Raw genomic sequence first — 20,861 nt, forward strand, 5'->3', positions numbered from 1 at the left:
TGGTTCCCTCTCCTCAGGTATTGTTCCTCTCTCCTTCAAATCTGCCGACATGACCCCCTCCTCACAAAACCCACCCTTGACCCCTCCGTCCTTGTAAACTCCCGCCCCATCTCCAATCTCCCTTTCCTCGCCAAAGTCCGTCAATGTGTTGTCGCCTCCCAAATCCGTGACCATCTTTCCCGCAACTCCATGTTTGAATCCCTCCAATCAGGTTTCCGCCCTGGCCACAGTGCAGAAACGGCCCTCATCAAAGTCACAAATGACATCCTCTGTGAGTGTGACCGTGGTAAACTATCCCTCCTCATCCTTCTCCACCTGTCTGCAGCCTTTGACACGGTTGACCACACCTCCCTCCTCCATCGCCTCTCCTCCGTGGTCCAGCTGGGTGGGACTGCGCTCGCCTGGTTCCATTCCAATCTATCCAGTCGTAGCCAGAGAATCACCTGCGATGGCTTCTCTTCCCACTCCCACACCGTTACCTCTGGAGTCCCCCGAGGATCTATCCTTGGCCCCCTCCTATTTCTCATCTACATGCTGCCCCTCGGTGACATCATCAGAAAACACGACGTCAGATTCTACATGTACCCTGACGACACCCAGCTCTACCTCACCACCACCTCCCTCGTCCCCTCCACTGTCTGACTTGTCGCACTGCTGACATCCAGTACTGGATGAGCAGAAATTCCCTCCATCTAAATATTGGGAAGACTGAAGCCATTGTCTTCGGTCCCCGCCACAAACTCTGTTCCCTCGCCACCAACTCCATCCCTCTCCCCGGCCGCTGTCTGAGGCTGAACCAGACCGTTCCCAACCTCGGCGTCCTATTTGACCCAGAGATGAGCTTCTGACCCCATATCCGCTCCATCACCGAGACCGCCTACTTCCACCTCCGTAACATCGCCCGTCTCCACCCCCTGCCTCAGCTCATCTGCTGCTGAAACCCTCATCCATGCCTTTGTGACCTCTAGACTGGACTATTCCAATGCTCTCCTGGCCGGCCTCCCATCGTCCACCCTCCATAAACTTGAGCTCATCCAAAACTCTGCTGCCCCGTATCCTAACGTACATCAAGTCCCGTTCTCCCATCACTTCTGTGCTCGCTGACCTACATTGGCTCCCGGTCCGGGAACGCCTCAGTTTTAAAATTCTCACCATTGTTTTCAAATCCCTCCATGGCCTCGCCCCTCCCTATCTCTGTAACCTCCGAGATCTCTGCACTGCTCCAACTCTGGCCTCTTGCGCATCCCTGATTTTCTTCGCTCCACCATTGGCGGCCGTGCCTTCAGCTACCTGGGCCCTAAGCTCTGGAATTCCCTCCCTAAACCTCTCCGCCTCTCTCTCCTCCTTTAAGACGCTCTTAAAACCTACCTCTTTGACCAAGCTTTTGGTCACCTGTCCTAATATCTCCTTATGTGGCTCGGTGTGAAATTTTGTTTGATAATCGCCCCTGTGAAGCACCCTGGGGACGTTTTACTACGTTAAAGGCGCTATATAAATGCAGGTTGTTGTTATTGTTTCTCCCTCATGTGTTTATCCAGCTTCCCCTTAAATCCATCGATGTTATTCGCCTCAACTACTCCTTGTGGGAGCGAGTTCCACATTCTCACCACTCTCTGGGTAAACAAGTTTCTCCTGAATTCCCTATTGGATTTATTAGTAACTATCTTTTATTTATGGCCCCTAATTCTGGTCTCCCCCACAAGTGGAAACATCTGCTCTACATCTACCCTATCAAACCGCTTTAAAGACCTCTATCAGGTCACCCCTCAGTCTTCTCTTTTCTAAAGAAAAGAGCCCCAGCCTGTTCAATTGTTCCTGATGAAGATAACCTCTCAGTTCTTGAAAAACTTGGACAACACTGAATGTTTGAGGTGTCGTAATGTGAGGGGTGAACTTAGAAAGAGAGACAGACGTAATGGGGTGGGGAGATTTTTTTTTACCAGATGTGAACAGGTAGAACAGGTCAAGGCTGCAGGAGATTCACAGGCCTCAGGTCACAGGAGGTCGGTGAAGGTCGTGTTAGAGGGTCACGTGGGGGTGAGATTAGTCACCGGGATTCTTGGGTTGACGAGATTTCCCGGTAACAGCTGGATATCTTTTCAGGAACCAATGGGAGGGCGAGGGAGGGAATTGGAAGAGTGAAGTGCAGCTAAAGAGAGGGATGAAAGCTCATGGCTGAGTCACTGACGGCTGATTCACTGCTGAGTTATGTGAACTGTAATTATTGCCATGGCGATGTAAACAGAGCTGCTCATACTGTCAAAACAGAAACAAAATACTGCCGGGCACTGGAAATCAGAACAAAGTGACTGAAACCTGTCTATCCCGTCACACATTGAAACCTGCCCTGTCCTGTGTGGTCACACACTGATTGAAATTAGCATTTACACCCTGGCATTGGCACTGCCCATTGCAGGTCACTGGCACTGCCCATTGCAGGTCACTGGCACTGCCCATCTCACGGATCTCACTGTAGACGGTAAAATCACGGGGATTGGGACCCAGTTGAAACACCTCTCCGGTCCTGACATTCTTCAATCTAATAGTTTTATTCCTCACAACTGTTACAGGAGTGAGATCGTCCAATCCCCCTGAATTATCCGGTTTTGTTTTTATCCGGTTTTGAGACACAAACAATCTTCCCTCTGTCTTGTGGTGTTGCTGAACTCCATTAGGATGTCTGACTGAATTGAATTGTCTATTTGTTCCACAGTTTGAGTTTACAATCTGTGGAATCAGTCGTCACTTTATCTGTGGGGTTCTACGGATCACTTCTGTGGGTTCGTTGCACCGATGGCCTCAGACTGGCATCTCACGCTTGTGTCACCCGTGGCTCAGTGGGTCTCACTCTGGACTCTGGAGTCAGAAGGTCGTGGGTTCGAGCCCCCACTCCAGAGACTTGAGCCCATAATCCAGGCCGAAGCTCCCAGTGCCAGTACTGAGGGAGTGCTGCACTGTCAGAGGTGCCGTCTTTCAGATGAGACGTTAAACTGAGGCCCCGTCTGCCCCTCTCAGGTGGACGTAAAAGATCCCATGCCCACTATTAGAAGAAGAGTGGGGGAGTTGTCCCCAGTGACCTGGCCAATATTTATCCCTCAACCGACATCTCCAAAACAGACTATCTGGTCATTATCACATTGCTGTTTGTGGGATCTTGCTGTGCATAAATTGGCTGCCGCGTTCCCTAAATTACAACAGTGACTACACTTAGAAAGTACTTCATTGGCTGTAAAGTGCTTTGGGATGTCCCGAGGTTGTGAAAGGCGCTATATAAATGCAAGTTCTTTTAACAGTGAAACACTTTGTGTTTAAAGGATCCCCACCAATCCAATGGCCTTTCCTGGGCACTCCTTTGAAGTGCGAGTTCTCACTGGGCTGGAGTTATACTGCACCCGGTGAGCAGCCCCATCACCCGGAGTAGGCCCATCACTGGAGGCCTCGCACTCCTGGGCTCCAGTGCAATCGGGACCCAGGGATCTGACCCGAGTTATACCGGCAGAGTTTGCATTGATACACACTGACAGCCACTACACAGGGGGGAAAGTGAGAGCGGAATTCCATCTGTCGAATCCACATTCTGGGCTGCAGAAGGGAATGAAACCTTCAGCTCCTCAAAGTGGGACGAAGAAATCCCTTCCTGTTCTAGGAGGGTCCTCTCTTCACTGGGCTCCCTGATTCCTGGCCGTGCATGGAGGGAGAGTCAGAGGTCTGTGTGTTGGTCACTCGACTGGTGAAGGGAACTCAGTCAGAACATCATCGAGCCCCAGAGGGAGAGGGACGGAGAGAGGGAGGGATAGAGAGAAAGAGAGAGGGAGGGACAGAGGGAGAGGGAGAGAGATAGAGAGGAAGAAAGAAAGAAAAAAAGAGGGAGGGAGAGAGAAAGGGAGGACAGAGAGAGTGCAAGAGAGGGAGAAAGAAGAGTTCAGAGAAAGAGACAGAGAGAAGGAGACTCTTCACTCCCTCAGGAAGTGTTGTACAATTTGTGTTTAATGGGGAATCTCTGAATCTCCCAGTGTTTGTGCAGAGATGAAATTAAAAGTTGAGAATCAGGAATGGAGTGGAATAAAATGCAGGGCAAGAAAAAAAGGACCAAAATATGTTGTGAATGAACACTGACTTGGGCAGGGAGGGGTTAACTGAGCAAGTGTCCTGATGTGGAGTTAGTGTGTGCAGGGACCAGGAGCAACAATCGCTGTAAATCTATAGACATTAGGAGACGGGGAGTTGAGATTTGCTGCTGTTCGGAGCCTGGACACATTTCTCTGCACCTCTTAAGATGTCGAAACCTGTCCCATTGGTTGACTCTCTCCCTCCTCGATGCTTTTACTGTAAGAGCTTTTAGTTTCAGTTTGAGAGAGAGAGAGAGAGTGTGTATCTGGAGAGTCAGCTCCGAGCTCAGAATCATCGAGGAGGCTCGCACTCAGGCTGTTAACAGAGACCCTGTTCTGATACAGGGACTGGGGGAATTACTGCACAGATTCACGTCTAACTCTCAGACCCCATCACCTGCACCGACAGGTAGGATCAACTGAACTGGTTCCATACCCGGTCTAAACCAGGACTTACCGTTTGTCGATCAGGTTTGTGAAACTGTCGGGCGACTGCTGGTTTACTCGCTGTCTGTTAACTGAAATTAAACTGTTCTGTTATTTGTGACCAATCCTTTTACCTGCGTTACCTGGGATCCTCTCTTGCTCTCTCTATCTCTCGCACAGTCTAGCACTCTCTCTCCCCCCCCACTCTCTATCTCTCGCACAGTCTAGCACTCTCTCGCCCTCTCTATCTCTCGCACATTCTAGCACTCTCTCTCTCTCCCCCTCCCTCTCTCTCTCTCTCTCTCTTTCTCCCCCTCCCTCTCTCTCCCTCCCTCTCCCTCCCCCTCTCTCTCTCTCTCTCTCTCTCCCTCCCCCTCTCTCTCTCTCTCTCTCTCCCTCCCTCTCTCTCTCTCTCTCTCCCTCTCTCTTCCTCCCTCTCTCTCTCCCTCTCTCTTCCTCCCTCTCTCTCTCTCTCCCCCTCTCTCTCTCTCCCTCCCTCTCTCTCTCTCTCTCCCCCTCTCTCTCTCTCTCTCACACAGTCTAGCACTCTCTCTCTCTCTCTCTCTCTCTCCCCCCCCCTCTCTATCTCTTGCACAGTCTATCACACTCTCTTCCCGTCTCTCCCTGTTTCCCTCGTTTCCCTCTGGGTGTGTCTCTCTGTTCTCTTCCTCTCTCCATTTCGCTGTGTGTGTGTGTCTCTCTCTCTGCCTTTCTTTATTTCCCTCTGCCTTTCTGTTTCCTTCTGTCATTCCCAGTCTTCGTCTCTGTTGCCCGCTGTCTCTCTCCCTCCCTCTTTCTGTTTCCCTATGTCTGTCTCTGTTAACCTCTCCCCTCCCTCTTTCCCTGCCCCTCCCTCTTTCCCTGCCCCTCCCTCTTTCCCTGCCTGCCCCTCCCTCTTTCCCTCTTTCCCTCTGTCCCTGTCTTCCACTCTCGGTCCCTATTTCCCTGGTCTGTGCCTCTCTGTTTCCCTGTGTGTGTGTCTCTCTCTCTCTCTGCCTTTGTTTCCCTCTCTGCCCTGGTCTGCCTCTGTGTGTGTGTGTGTGTGTCTGTCTGTTTCTCTCTCTCCACCTGTCGCTCCCTTTCTCAAAGGTTCCCACCTCATGTCTGGGTCTGTTTTAGACTAATTGATAGAGATTGATTGCTATAATTAATCAACAACTCCATTATCGATGTATCATGTGACCACCGGGATGCTAGAAGGTGAATTCGATGGGCCTGGTCTTTTCTCGTTTAGCATTTCCCATGTTCTCCCCTTGCTCACTCTGTCTCTGTCCTTTTCTGCTTTCTTTTACCCTCTCTGTCAGTCCTTTAGCCCATTTCTGCATCCTCCCTTCCCCCTCACTCACTCTGTTTCCCTCTATCTCCCTCTCTCATTCTCCTTCAGTACCCCCTGTCTCTCCTTCTTGCTCTCCCTCTTTTCCTTGTCTCTCCCCCTCCCTGTTTTCCCCTGTCTCTTCCTTGGTCTCTCTCTCTCTCCCTCCGTCTCTCTCTCCCTCCATCTCTACTTCACCCTGTAACTTATTGAGTGGTCACTGTTGTGCACAGCCAAATTGTGCACAGCAAGATCCCGCAAACAGCAATGTGATAATGACCAGATCATCTGTTTTTCCTTGAGGGATAAATATTGGCCAGGATACCGGGGAGAACGCCCCTGCTCTTCTTTGAATAGTGGCCGTGGGATCTTTTACGTCCACCTGAGAGGGCAGACGGGGCCTCGGTTTAACATCTCATCCGACAGTGCGGCGCTCCCTCAGTCCTGCACTGGGAGTGTCGGCCTGGATTTTGTGCTCGAGTCTCCGGAGTGGGTCTCGAACCCACGACCTTCTGACTCAGAGGCGAGCGTGAGACCCACTGAGCCACGGCTGGCGGTTAGTGCGGGTAATATCTCGGACCCTCAGTCCCCCGACTCAGAGCAGAGATGCAAAGACACCCTGTCTGTGTCTCGGCCTCCCAGACAGAGAGCAGGAAGTGGCTGAATGGAGCCATTAAACAGCAGGCCTGATGGTTTTGCCCGCTGAGGTACGGTAACCATTGCTAATTGTGGAGATTCAAGGAGGGAAAAGTAAACAGCGTTGGGCCTAAGTTCTACTTAACTGATTCTGCACGTCAAAATGAGTCCCAATTGTTTCTTTAAAAAAAAAACTACCAGGGATTAACGGAAAAGTTTAGTGTAACTTGATAACTTCCTGTGGTTCTCAGTGAAAGAGGAAGCTGTGTTTAGGACCGGCTAGTTCCTTCTGTCTCGCTGCAGAATGACTTCCTCACGTTTTTGTTTGACCTCATTCTGCTAATGCCTCGCTGCATTACCATCACCGGCTGAAAAGTCAACTCATCGAGAATATAATTACCCCCCTCGATTTTCAGGCTTCGGCTGAGAACTTCTGTCGGTTCTAACTTTACAACGTGAGACTATGACAACATCGTCAAATATAATTAGGGACGTCCGCAGAGTTTACTTAGGAACAGGAGGAGGCCATTCAGCCCCTCGGGCCTATAACGTAGGAACAGGAGGAGGCCATTCAGCCCCTCGGGCCTGCTCCGCCATTCAGTTAGATCACGGCTGATCCGAACCTCAACTCCAGCCGAGCTCTAATTTTAAGATTGTGCCCCCTTGTTCTGGATTCCTCCGCTGGAGGAAATGGTTTCTCTGCCCTATCAAATTCTTTTAACATTATAAACACCTTGATTAGATCACCCCTCGATCTTTAAAACTCAAGGGAATGCCAGTCAAGTTTATGCAACCTGTCCTCATAATTTCACTCTCTAAGACCCGGTTGTTATGATTTTTGGTCACACTTTTCTGTCAGCAATTTACAATAGGAAATGCTATGTCACATTTCCATTCAATTTTCCTATGTCAACAGTCACAATATAGTTCCAGTTGACAATATGGTGGAGCGAGTTTCTGAACTCTTCCTCTCAAACCTATCACCATCTTGTAATAAATGTCTTGGACCTAGCGAGTACTTCCTGTGTCACACCTGCTTCCCGTCACACCTGCTTCCCGTCACACCTGCTTCCCGTCACACCTGCTTCCCGTCACACCTGCTTCCCATCACACCTGCTTCCCGTCACACCTGCTCCCTGTCACGCTCCCAGTGCTGTCAAGTTTGAAGAATAGTCCTGTAGTGTTTGTGATCCTGGACTAGCAACCCAGAGTTCATGAGTTCAAATCCCACCAGGGCAAGTTGTGACGTTGGATTCAATAAATCCGGTAATTTCTGGATGGCACCTGATCAAATGACTACTGGATTGCCGTAAAAACCCAACTGGTTCACTGAAGTCCTTCGGGCAAGGGATCCAACCCACCTCCCCAGTCTGAGCCTACCCGTGACTCCAGTTCCATTCTACATGGTTGACCATAAATTCCCTCTAGTGGTCTAGCAAGTCTTGCTGTTGTACAAGTCAATTAATCATGAACTGCAATTGTCCTAGGATCACCTAGGGTAACATGATAAGCTGGTAGGGTTTAGATGAAGGGGGGTGAGAGGAGGCTCGTGCGGAGCATAAACACCGGCATAGACCAGTTGGGCCGAATGGCCTGTTTCTGTGCTGTACGTTCCATGTAATGAGGGATGGGCAATAAATACCAACACTGCCCATTCCCAAGGGAGTTGGATGGGCAGGGAATGGAATGACAAAGGGTCGGAGGAGGAGAGGAAATGGTCAGGGAAAGGATATGGATGTAAAGACTGGATTTGTTTGATCGTTGCTATGTTCTTGTCCCAATAAAACAGATTAAGTCAACCGTAACGCCCCAAGTACTGAACTACTCTCAACCAACTCTGTTCTATTTCTTTTCCAGATATCTGAGAATCGCCCAGATGGCCTCTGATGGTTACATGAACGAGCCCATGTGCCTCGTCGAGGTCTCTCCCTCAGAGTCTCTGAAGCTCAACCAAGATGCCTTACAAATCCTGGCCGGCATCACCGAGCCTGTCCTGGTGGTGGCGATATTTGGGCCCCCAAACACCGGGAAGTCCTACCTCATGAACAGACTGGTCAATCGGAGGAAAGGTAGGTCCGTGCTTTGGCTCCCGGTCTGGCAACGCCTCGAATTTAAAATTCTCATCCTCCCTATCTCTGTAACCTCCTCCAGCCCTACAACCCTCCGAGAACTCTGCGATCCTCCAATTCTGGCCCCTTGACCATCTCCGATTTCCAGCAGTCCACCATTGGCGGTCGTGCCTTCAGCTGCCTAGGCCCTAAGCTCTGGAATTCCCTCTCTAAACCTCTCTACCTCTCTACCTCTCTCTCCTTTAAAACGCTCCTTAAAACCTATCTCTTTGACCAGGTTTACGGTCACATGTCCTAATATCTCCTTATGTGGCTCAGTGTCAAATCTTGTTTGATTAACGCTCCTGTGAGGCGCCTTGGGATGTTTTACTATGTTAAAGGTGCTATATAAATGCAAGTTGTTCAGCGAGACAACGGAACTGTCTTTATTGAGGCCGAATTCAACTTTGTTCAGAATCGGGGGGTGAATGAAATGGAGATCTCGGAGACCCCCTCTCACGCCGTGAGGCAAGGAGTGTTACTGGGCCATGCAGCTGAGGCAAGTCTCAGGTTCCATCTTGGCCCTGTGCCTTCACCACTGAGGACCTGTCTGTCTAGGGCACATGTTCGAAGGAGAGCAGCACGTTCCTCCCGCCTCACCCGTGGCTCAATGGGTCTCACACTCGCCTCTGAGTCAGAAGGTCGTGGGTTCGAGCCCCCACTCCTGAGAGTTGGGCCCATAATCCAGGCCGACTCTCCCAGTGCCAGTACTGAGGGAGCGCTGCACTGTTGGAGGTGCCATGAGATGTTAAACTGAGGGACCCGTCTGGCCATCTCAGGTGGACATACGAGGGTCCCACGGCCACTACTCGAAGAAGAGCAGGGGAGATCTCCCTGGTGTTCAGGGCCAATATTTATCCCTCAACCAACATCACTAAAACAGATAATCTGTTTATCTCACATTGCTGTTTGTGGGAGCTTGCAGTGCGCAAATTGGCTGCCCCGTTTCCCTACATTACAACAGTGACCACATGTAAAGCACTTTAGGATGTCCTGAGGTCGTGAACGGTGCTATAGAAATGCAAGTCTTCCTATGTCTCCTGGTGTCCTGGCCAACATTTATCCCTCAGCCAAAAAAAACCCAGATTCATTTATCTCATTTGCTGTTTGTGGGATCTTGCTGTGCACCAATTGTCCCCTGCGTTTGCCTCCAGAATCAGTGACTGCCTTTAATTGGCCGTGAAGTGGTTTGGAGCGTCCCAAGGACGTGAAAGGTCCTGTACAGCAACACGGGTACAGGAGGAGGCCATTCAGCCCCTTGAACCTGCTACTTAGGAACAGGAGGAGGCCATTCAGCCCCTCGAGCCTGTTACAACAAAAATCTACCAGTCTCAGTTTTGAAATTTTCAATTGACCCCCCAGCCTCGACAGCTTTTTGGGGGAGAGAGTTCCAGATTTCCACTCCCCTTTGTGTGAAGAAGTGCTTCCTGACATCACCCCTGAACGCCCTGGCTCTAATTTTAAGGTTATGCCCCCCTTGTTCTGGACTCCCCCCACCAGAGGAAATAGTTTCTCTCTATCAACCCTATCAAATCCTTTAATCATCTTAAACACCTCAATTAGATCACCCTTTAATCTTCTACACTCGAGGGAATACAAGCCCAGTCTCTGCAACCTGATTTTATCGTTTAACCTCGTAAATGCAGGTTTGTTCTTTTACCATGCGCAGGGTTCCGCCTGGCGTCTGGGACCAAGCCCCCAGTCCGGGGGATGTGGATCTGGTGTCTCCCTCACCCTCTTCATGATGGTCAGTGTCTGATTATTTTGGATGTGGATGGATTTGAAGCAAAGGAACAGGTAAAATGGGGAAACAATAGAGAGAGATTGAGAATGAAACAAGCTGTTTATTATAAAAAACAAAGTGAGAAGTGATGCATTTTGGAAGGAAGAATGAGGAGAGGCAATATAAACTAAATGGTACAATTTTAAAGGGGGTGCAGGAACAGAGAGACCTGGGGGTGTATGAACACAAATCTTTGAAGGTGGCAGGACAAGTTGAGAAGGCTGTTAAAAATCTTGGCTTTGTTAATAGAGGCATAGAGTGCAAAAGCAAGGAAGTTATGCTAAACCTTTATAAAACACTGGTTAGGGCCTCAGCTGGAGTATTGTGTTTAATTCTGGGCACCGCACTTTAGGAAGGATGTCAAGGCCTTGGAGAGGGTGCAGAGGAGATTTACTAGAATGGTCCCAGGGATGAGGGACTTCAGTTACGTGGAGAGACTGGAGAAGCTGGGATTGTTCTCCTCAGAGCAGAGAAGGTTAAGGGGAGATTTGATGGAGGTGTTATGATCTGGAATGCGCTGCCTGAAAGGGGGGTGGAAGCAGGGCGGAGGGCAGAGAACAGGAGTGATTGAATGACAAAAGGGATGATGCCGCAAGGTAATGGGAGAAGTATGGTGGGTCCCCAGGAGGTTATGGCAGAATAGTCGAGGGGGAGGGAAACCTGGAAAATCTGACAAAGAGGAGAAGGCTTCCATGGCCCAGGAATGTGGTGGGAATCCATTTACGGCCTGTGCTTACAGTCTGAACGCAGTCTATTCAGTGCTTTGTAGTAAAACATTGCCTCCTTGTTTTTACATTTTGTAACGTTAGCTTATTGTTCATTCCACAGTGGGTTAAAGACCGTGCCTGGTGGCCTATTAAACTCTGCAGGCCACAAGGCCCCAGGATGGATTCCCCCGGCCTGTACTGAGTCATCTGATCCCCCTCATGGGCCACAGTAAGGCTACAATTTGCCCCTCAGGGTGTCTGGGGAAGGGAGTGGGGGCGTGGGGGGAATATCAGCCTCAATTCCCACGCTAGATCGCTGCCTGGTGTGTGTGTTGGGTGAAGATTGGATCTGGTTGATGCCCCCCAGAGTCGAACAGCTCCCCTCACCCACTGTGCTGATTCGCAAAAGTGTTCCCAGGAGAAGACACAATTCAACTGGCTCTTAGTCGGATGAAAGAAGCAGTGTGGAAATAAGGGAGTTTCAGTTTGAAAACTCAGGTGTGAGGTCAATAATTTTACTGAGTTTCAGGTGGAGGGAGAGAGGTTACTTTAGGTCAAAGAGACTGTTCAGTGGAGACGGGAGATCCCTGTGGAGAAGTAGATAGATACCACTGAAGGAAGAGTTAGCGTTAATTCCGGGCCCCCAAACTCCCTCTCTTCTTCCCCACCTTATACCCCCCCCCCCCCTTACCACCCACTCCATCCCCCCCTTACCCACCCACTCCATCCCCCCCCTTACCCACCCACTCCATCCCCCCCTTACCCACCCACTCCATCCCCCCCTCACCCACCCTCTCTATCTCTTCCCTTCCCCCACCTCATCCCCCCCTCACCCACCCTCTCCATCTCTCCCCTTCCCCCACCTTATCCCCCCCATCACCCACCCTCTCTATCTCTCCCCTCCCTCCACCTCATCCCCCCCCCCTCAACGCACCCTCTCCATCTCTCCCCTTCCCCCACCTCATACCCCCCTCACCCACCCTCTCTATCTCTCCCCTTCTCCCACCTCATCCCCCCCTCACCCACCCACTCCATCTCTCCCCCATCCCCCCCTCACCCACCCACTCCATCTCTCTTCTTCCCCACCTTACCCACCCACTCCATCCCCCCCTCACCCACCTCATCCCCCCCTTACCCACCCTCTCTATCTCTCCCCTTCCCCCACCTCATCCCCCCTCACCCACCCACACTCCATCTCTCCCCATCCCCCCCTTACCCACCCACTCCATCTCTCCCCTTCCCCCACCTCATCCCCACCTTACCCACCCACTCCATCCCCCCTCACCCACCTCATCCCCCCCTTACCCACCCTCTCTATCTCTCCCCATCCCCCCTTACCCACCCACTCCATCTCTCTCCTTCCCCACCCTCATCCCCACCTTACCCACCCACTCCATCCCCCCGTCACCCACCTCATCCCCCCCCTTACCCACCCTCTCTATCTCTCCCTTCCCCCACCTCATCCCCCCCTCACCCACCCACTCCATCCCCCCCTCACCCACCCACTCCATCCCCCCCTCACCCACCCACTCCATCTCTCCCCTTCCCCCCACCTCATCCCCCCCTTACCCACCCACTCCATCTCTCCCCATCCCCCCCTTACCCACCCACTCCATCTCTCCCCTTCCCCCACCTCATCCCCCCTCACCCACCCTCTCCATCTCTCCCCTTCCCCCACCTCATCCCCCCCCTTACCCACCCACTCCATCTCTCCCCTTCCCCCACCTCATCCCCTCCTCACCCACCCTCTCCATCTCTCCCCTTCCCCCACCTCATCCCCCCCTTACCCCCCTCCATCTCTCCCCCTCCCCCCTCATCCCCCCCTCACCCACCCCATCTCTCCCCTTCCCCCACCTCATCTCCCCCTCACCCACCCACTCCATCTCTCCCCTTCCCCCACCTCATCCCCCCCTTACCCCTCTCCATCTCTCCCCTTCCCCTACCTCATACCCCCTCACCCACCCTCTCCATCTCTCCCCTTACCCCACCTCATCCCCCCTTACCCCCTCCATCTCTCCCCTTCCCCCACCTCATCCCCTCCTCACCCACCCACTCCATCTCTCCCCTTCCCCCACCTCATCCCCCCCCTCACCCACCCACTCCATATCTCCCCATCCCCCACCTCATCCCCCCCCCACCCAACCTCTCCATCTCTCCCCTTCCCCCACCTTATCCCCCCCTTACCCCCTCCATCTCTCCCCTTCCCCAACCTTATCCCCCCCTTACCCCCCTCCATCTCTCCCCTTCCCCCACCTTATCCCCTCCTCACCCACCCACTCCATCTCTCCCCTTCCTCCATCTTATCACCCTCCTTACCCACTCTCTCTGTCTCTCCCCTTCCCCCACTTTATCCCCCCCTTATCCAACTTCTCCATCTCGCCCCTTTCTCCATCACATCCCCCCAACCCACTCTCTCCATCCCTCCCCTTCCCCCACCTTATCCCCCCTTACCCCCCTCACCCCACTCCATCGCACCTTCCCCCACCTTATCCCCCCCCTTACCCACCCACTCCATCTCTCCTCCTCCCCCACCTCATCCCCCCCTCACCCACCCTCTCCATCTCTCTCCTTCCCCCACCTCATCCCCCCCTCACCCACCCACTCCATCTCTCCCCTTCCCCCACCTCATCCCCCCCCTTACCCACCCTCTCCATCTCTCCCCTTCCCCCACCTCATCCCCCCCTTACCCCACCTCATCCCCCCCTTACCCCCATCCATCTCTCCCTTTCCCCCACCTCATTCCCCCCTTCCCCCATCTCTCCATCTCTCCACTTCCTCCATCTTATCACCCCCCTTACCTACCCTCTCCATCTCTCCCCTTCCTCCATCTTATCCCCTCCCCCCTTATCCTACTTCTCCATCTCTCCCCTTCCTCCACCTTATTCCCCCCCCCCCCCAACCCACTTTCTCCATCACTCCCCTTCCTCCACCTTATCCCCTTACTCAGCTTCTCCATCTCTCTCCTCCAGGGCAATCAGGGAGCAGAAATGTCCGTCCTTGCTCTGATTTTCAGCAGCATCTTCCTCTATAACAGCAAAGGAACGATAGACGAAGAGGCCCTGGAGAAACTGCGGTATCCTTTTCGCATTATATTGAGGACAGATTCGGGCACAGGACGGATGCAGTTTGGGGAGGGGTGCGGTTTGGGGACAGGTGCGGGGAGGGGTTTGGGGACAGCGACGGTTTGTGGAGAAGCAACATTGGATTTTTTTGAAGAAGTTGTGATTCAGTAACAAAACCCCCAATTTTTCCATATCCCAGTTTGAGTCTCTCCCAATCGGCCCGTCTCCCCCTCGCTCAGCGCCTGCCTCTCCATCCTTCTGTGCATCTGTCCCTTGCTCTCTCAATCTCTTTGTCTCTTTCTGTCTCTTTCTCTGTGTATCTCTATCCATCCTTTTCTCTTTGTGTATGCCTGTATTCCTGTCTTTCTTTATTTGTGTCTCTCTCTGACTCCCTTCCTTGACCCCCTCCATCAGAACGCATCTGAAAACCTTTACCCCTCCCCCTCTCCATCTCTCCCTCCGACAGTCCGCAGACTGTGGGGGAGAAAAAGCAAAATATTAGTAATAACATTTGATTTAATTCGACTAATTTCATTTTAGGCTCTTGTGGAGCATAAACACCGGCATAGATTCTGTGCTGTAGAATTCTATGTAAACAAAATGTCCAGATCTTACACTGTGCAGAGAGTCGGGGGATGTGATCCTTTGACCAGGTGTAATTAGCTGGTGGACAGCACAAGTTAAGGTGTGCTTCGTTTGTGCCTTTTCCTTAATAACCATCAGCTTCATCACAAAACTCTCAGACTTTGTTCAGATACATTCTGATGCCAGTGAGGACGACACATTCCTGTTCTCCGGACTGTTCCCCGAGTTTCTCTGGTGCGTCCGGGACTCCGAGCTGGAGCTTTACGTGGACGGTTTCAGGCTGATCGCGGACGATTACCTGAATTCGATTCTGACGATGGGGAAAGGTAGGCGTGGAGTGAATCGAGAGAGATCTGGGTAAAAGCCCCAAGCCGCAAACAAACGGCATGAGCTTGCATTGATAGACCACCTCTCACAACCCTCAGGGCCTCCCAAAGAGCTTCACAGCCAATGAAGAACTTTTTTGAAGTGTGGTCACTATTGTAATGTAGGAAACGCGGCAGCTAATTGGTGCACAGCAAGATCCCACAAACAGCAATATGATAATGATCAGATAATCTGTTTTACAGCGATGTTGGTTGAGAGATAAATATTGGCCCCTGGACAACAGGGAGAACTCCCCTGCTCTTCTTCCTATAGTGGCCGTGGGGTCTTTTACATCCACCTGAGAGGGTAGACAGGGCCTCGGTTTAACGTCTCATCTGAAAGACGGCACCTCCGACAGTGCAGCACTCCCTCAGTACTGGCGCTGGGAGTGTCAGCCTGGATTACGGGGCTTGAGTCTCTGGAGTGGAGCTTCTGACTCAGGAGTGAGAGTGTTACCACTGAGCCACGACTGACTCCTGCGGGCAATGCCTGACCTCTGGCGAAGGAACCTGAGCTGAAACCTCGAGCGTGTCTTGCTACAAGGAATTAAAAACAGAACATGCTGGAAACACGTTCCAGCATGTTCTGTTTTTAATTCCTTGTAGCTTGTAGCAAGAGGCTTGTTATGAAAAGGGAGTCACATGGTATTAAAGGTAATGTGCTCCCATGGATGGAGAGGCTGTTTGGAGACAGAGGGTAACTAGTGATCGAGTCTATTTACCGGTCAGTGAATGGGTAACAAGGAGCACAGGCTCGAGACGGTCACTAGAAGATCAAAAGGGGGAGTTAGAGGAAATGTTTTCACACCGAGGGTTTTCGGAACGTGGAAGGCTTTACCCCAAGGGGCTACTGGGACACAGGCTGTAACATCAATTCAAAGGGAATTGGATAAGGATTTGAAAAGGAAGAATGTAGAAAGGATCTAGGGAAAGGACACAGAAATGGGATTGGAGTAGACAGCTCCAGTTAAACAACCAGCAGCAGCATAGGCGCAATGGGCCGAATGGTCTCATTCTGCAGAACATAAGAACAGGAGGAGGCCGTTCAGCCCCTCGAACCTGTTACATGGGAACAGGAGGAGGCCATTCAGCCCCTCGAACCTGCTACATGGGAACAAGAGGCGGCCATTCAGCCCCTCGAGACTGTTACATAGGAACAGGTGTAGGCCATTCAGCCCCTCGAGACTGTTCCCCCAGTCGATCAGCTCATGACTGATCTGGACCTCAACTCCATTTACCTGCCTTTGTTCCACTTCCCTCGATACCCTTACCCAACATCTTAGTCTTGAAAGCTCCAATTGACCCCCAGTATCCACAGCCTGTTGGGGGAGAGAGCTCCAGATTTCCACCACCCTTTGTGTGAAGAAGTACTTCCTGATTTCGCTACTGAATGGCCCAACTCTAATTATGCCCCCTTGTTCTGGACTCCCCCACCAGAGGAAATAGCTTCTCTCTATCTACCCTATTGAATCCTGTAATCGTTTTAAACCCCTCCATTAAATCACCCCTCAACCTTCTAAACTCAAGGGAATACAAGCCAATCGGAGATAACTGGACCAGGGCGTGCAGACGAGTCCCTGTTTTAAACACATACATTCTGTCCTTATTTTTATATAATACTTTGACAAAACATGGCAGTGAAGCAGGATTATTTGCAGGATCAAGTTCTTCCACGGTACAGGCTGAAGGGAAACTGGGCTGTTACAGCCCCACCACTGGTGGGAGGGTGTAATTACACCGTGACCTGTTTACATGGGCGGTTCCCATTATAAATGTGGACGTAGGAATTATTAATGGAAAAAAGCTGAGAGGAAGTGCACGAAGATGCAAGATTTGTAATACGGTGAAACCTGTATAAACCTGCAAAAAATGGACACTTATTGAGACCCAATTAACTTAAAAAATATACAAGAACCATGGACGCTGGCAAATTGCGAACTACAGACAGACGTCAATGCACCAAGCTCGATTTCCAACTGAAAACACAGGACACAGTCTGTTGCAAAACTTCTGTACCTGGGAACATTCACGGAGTTGGGATCGCTGTGCAGCTTGCTGCCGACCTGCCTCCCCAAATTCTCGTGAGGTATAGCGTGCCGAGGCGGCGGCGGGTTTTGTGAAAGGACCGTCTTCTTTGTGCAATGGCGAGCTCTTTACCCAGCGTGCACAGCGGCAGAGAAAGCGCTCTATCTCTGGGATTGAATGCTCGCACGGCTCTGTCCCGGGGATAGAGGGGTTTATCTGCCGCTACGGATGCTGGGTAAAGAACTTGCCATTCTGTTGAAAATTTTTACCGTACATACAGCGCCCATGTTGAAAATAAGGACGCCTGCAAAAATACGACGGCTAATGTCAGTCCCCAAAGTGTTGGTAATTTACAGGTTTCACTGTATATCACAATGACAAGTGTATAGTCTGTTGTTTTGTGCGTCTGCTTGTTTCGGTGTGTACCCTGAATCAAGACACAGATTCCCCATTTATGTTTTGCAGATACCGATGACTGTTCGGTCAGTTACTGCCTCAAGACACTATTCCCTAAACACAAGTGCTTTGAATTTTGCCAGCCGTGTGCAGAAGCTGGCACAAAGAGCCTGGATGAGGTCTTGGAGGGGCATCTGGAGCACGACTTCCAGATTCAGTCGGAAAGGCTGAGGGGCTATGTTCTCAGGGGTCAAGTGAAAACTATCCTGGGAGGTCACGAGATTAATGGGCAGAGTAAGTTCTCCTTTTCTGACCCATAGTTCATCCGAGCCTTTCTTCCTCTAGACTCGACTATTCCAATGCTCTCCTGGCCGGCCTCCCGACTTCCCCCCTCTGTAAATGTCAGCTCATCCAAAAGTCAGCTGCCTATATCCTAACTCGCACCAAGTCCCGTTCTCCCATCACCCCATGTGCTCGCTGACCTACATTGGCTCCCGGTCTGAGAAGGCCTCGATTTTAAAATTCTCATCCTTGTTTTCAAATCCGTCCATGGCCCTCAGCCCCCCTCCCTATCTCTGTAACCCCCTCCAGCCCTATAATCCTCCGAGATCTCTGTGCTCCTCCAATTCTGGCCTCTTGCGCATCCCCCGATTTTAATTGTTCCACCATTGGCGGCCGTGCCTTCAGCTGCCGAGGCCCTAAGCTCTGGAATTCCCTCCCTAAACCTCTCCGCCTCACTCTCCTCCTTTAAAACGCTCCTTAAAACCTACCTCTTTACCTGTCCTAATATCTCTATGTGGCTCAGTGTCAAATTTTCTCTGATAACACTCCTGTGAAGCGCCTAGGAATGTTTTACTAAGTTGAAGGGGCTATATAAATGCCAGTTGTTGTTGAGATAGCGTTATTATGAAGGAAGGGAGAGCGGAGTTGGGAAAAGGGGAATGTTTTTCCAATGACCATTTGATGGGATCGAAGTTTCATTCATTAAAAGACTGAGAATAGATATGAGGCAGGCTAGTAAAACTCGGGGGGAAGGGATAATGTAGACGCAAGCAGATTAGCTAACTTGACATATTCCTTTACACTAAAACACAATAATAAACGATAGGTTTGTACATCACATGCCCTGTAAGGCATTAAAGTGTTTAATAGAATTTGAAACGTTGTACTGATTTTTATAAAAATTATTCTGGGGATGTGGGCGTTGCTGGCAAGGCCAGCATTTATTGCCCATCCCTAGTTGCCCCTTGAGAAGGTGGTGGTGAGCCGCCTTCTTGAACCGCTGTAGTCCATGTGGTGAAGGTTCTCCCACAGTGCTGTTAGGGAGGGAGTTCCAGGATTTTGATCCAGCAACGATGAAGGAACGGCCGATATATTTCCAAGTCGGGATGGTGTGCGACTTGGAGGGGAAGGTGCAGGGGGTGGTGTTCCCATGTGCCTGCTGCCCTTGTCCTTCTAGGTGGTAGAGGTCGCGGGTTTGGGAGGTGCTGTCGAAGAAGCCTTGGCGAGTTGCTGCCATGCATCTTGTAGATGGTACACACTGTAGTGAAGTGCCAGTGGTGGAGGGAGTGGGTGTTTAAGGTGGCAGATGGGTTGCCAATTAAGTGGACTGCTTTGTCTTGGATGGTGTTGAGCTTCTTGCTGCACCAATCCAGGCCAGTGGAGAGTATTCCATCATAGTCCTGACGTGTGCCCAGTAGGTGGTGGAAAGATGATGTGATATGCTTTCTAATCTATTTCAGTGTTGGGTAAATTGATTGAAACCTGCGTAAGCTGGATGTCCAACGGCCAAGTGATCATTCTGGAGAATCTCTGTGACATAGTCCTGTGTAAGGAGCCAATTGTCGAACTGGACAAATATGTTACCGTTAGAAAAAGGGAGAAGAAAGTCAACCAACCCAAGGTATCAATTTACTGACCAGTGTTACATCGACCAAGAAAATTAATCCAAATTATAGAGGATTGGACGCCAGACATAAATCAATTTGTTGGTTTTATTAATATCGACAGTAAGGACAATCCAGTTATTCGTCTATATACTCACCAGTAGGGTATCCCTCGGGTCTGCCTTTAACTTTAACCACTCCAGGCAAGTTCTCAGCAGAGAATACAAAAGAATTACTGAAAGTGAGCCTATCTTTACACCTAGATGAACAATGTCAGAGGATTTGCTCTAAACCCATCAATTCTGAAATTATTGTGATGTGAACTTTGTGTGTCACATGCTGCTACACCAGTAGATGGCAATGTCACGCCGCATACACTCAATTCTCACTGGACTGTGTGTTTTGCTTATGTGGAAGATAAGACAATTAGAGAAGATAGAGAGAAACTGTTCCCATTGGTGGAAAGGTCGAGAACCAGAGGACGCAGATTTAAGGTGATTGGCAAAAGGACCAAAGGCGACATGAGGAAAAACTTTTTTACACACCAAGTAGTTATGATTTGAAATGAGCTGCCCGAGAGGTTGGTGGAAGCAGATTCAATCATGGCTTTCAAAAAGGAATTGGATAAATATTTGAAGGGAAAAAATTTGCAGGGCTGCAGGGGAATGGGACTAACTGGATTGCTCTCACAAAGAGCCGGCACAGGCTCGATGGGTCGAATGGCCGCCTTCTGTGCTGTAGCCATTCTACGATTCTATGAATTTTTAATGGTTATAAACATCAACCTTAACACAACGATAACAGCTGAAACGTAGACAGGTTGGCGCCAAACTAGTTATCTCCAGTGTCCTAGCCAACAATTATCCCTCAACCGACACCACCAGAACAGATGATCTGGTCGTTCATTTCATTGTTGTTGTGGGAGCTTGCTGTGTGCAAATTGGTTGTGACGATACCCTACATTACAACGGTGACTACACTTCAGAAGTAATTAATTGGCTGTGAAGCGCTTTGGGATGTCCTTAGGCCATGCCAAACTTGTTTATGTCAAACTCAAGTCCTTTTCCTTGCCCATTGCCATCTCCTTCTAGTCTTGCTCTAGTGATGACCGACTATCTACTGGCCTTAGCTTCCAGGTCATCCTCCCAAAGGCTACTTGATCAAACTCTCCTCCCATTGGTTGATGGGTCTTGTAATTTCCTTTGTGCGTTAGATGGAAAGGATTGTTCCCCTCACGAGCCCAAGTGAAGGTCGTGCCCATTACAACATGGAGGAGCCCTTGTGTTTGATTGAGAACAGCGCGTCTGGTGAACTCCAGGTGAACCAAGAGGCCTTGAACATCCTGTCGGAGATCAGCCAACCGGTGATGGTGGTGGCTATAGTGGGACTGTATCGCACCGGGAAATCCTACCTGATGAACAAGCTCGCTGGGAAACAGAAAGGTACAAACTCCGAACCATC

The 20,861-nt window shown here is 50.7% G+C and overlaps 1 protein-coding gene across 4 annotated transcripts in view; it reads left to right on the forward strand.

The window, feature by feature from the left end:
* Positions 1-4,362: 4,362 nt before the first annotated feature.
* Positions 4,363-20,861, forward strand: part of LOC137306168 (guanylate-binding protein 1-like) — a 31,309-nt gene continuing 14,810 nt past the window's right edge. The window contains exons 1-8 of one of the 4 annotated variants that reach the window (XM_067975230.1): positions 4,363-4,580; positions 8,341-8,552; positions 10,261-10,388; positions 14,051-14,154; positions 14,867-15,054; positions 17,584-17,808; positions 19,257-19,417; positions 20,614-20,842. In XM_067975230.1, coding sequence (XP_067831331.1) covers positions 8,360-8,552; positions 10,261-10,388; positions 14,051-14,154; positions 14,867-15,054; positions 17,584-17,808; positions 19,257-19,417; positions 20,614-20,842 — 1,228 coding nt within the window. In that variant the 5' untranslated portion in view covers positions 4,363-4,580; positions 8,341-8,359. Of the gene's footprint in view, positions 4,581-5,452; positions 5,736-7,727; positions 7,750-8,340; positions 8,553-10,260; positions 10,389-14,050; positions 14,155-14,866; positions 15,055-17,583; positions 17,809-19,256; positions 19,418-20,613; positions 20,843-20,861 lie in introns of those variants that run through there. The other 3 variants (XM_067975229.1, XM_067975231.1, XM_067975232.1) reach the window with 3 other exon arrangements.

This window comes from Heptranchias perlo, chromosome 42 (assembly GCF_035084215.1).
Source record: "Heptranchias perlo isolate sHepPer1 chromosome 42, sHepPer1.hap1, whole genome shotgun sequence".
NCBI lineage: Eukaryota > Metazoa > Chordata > Chondrichthyes > Hexanchiformes > Hexanchidae > Heptranchias > Heptranchias perlo.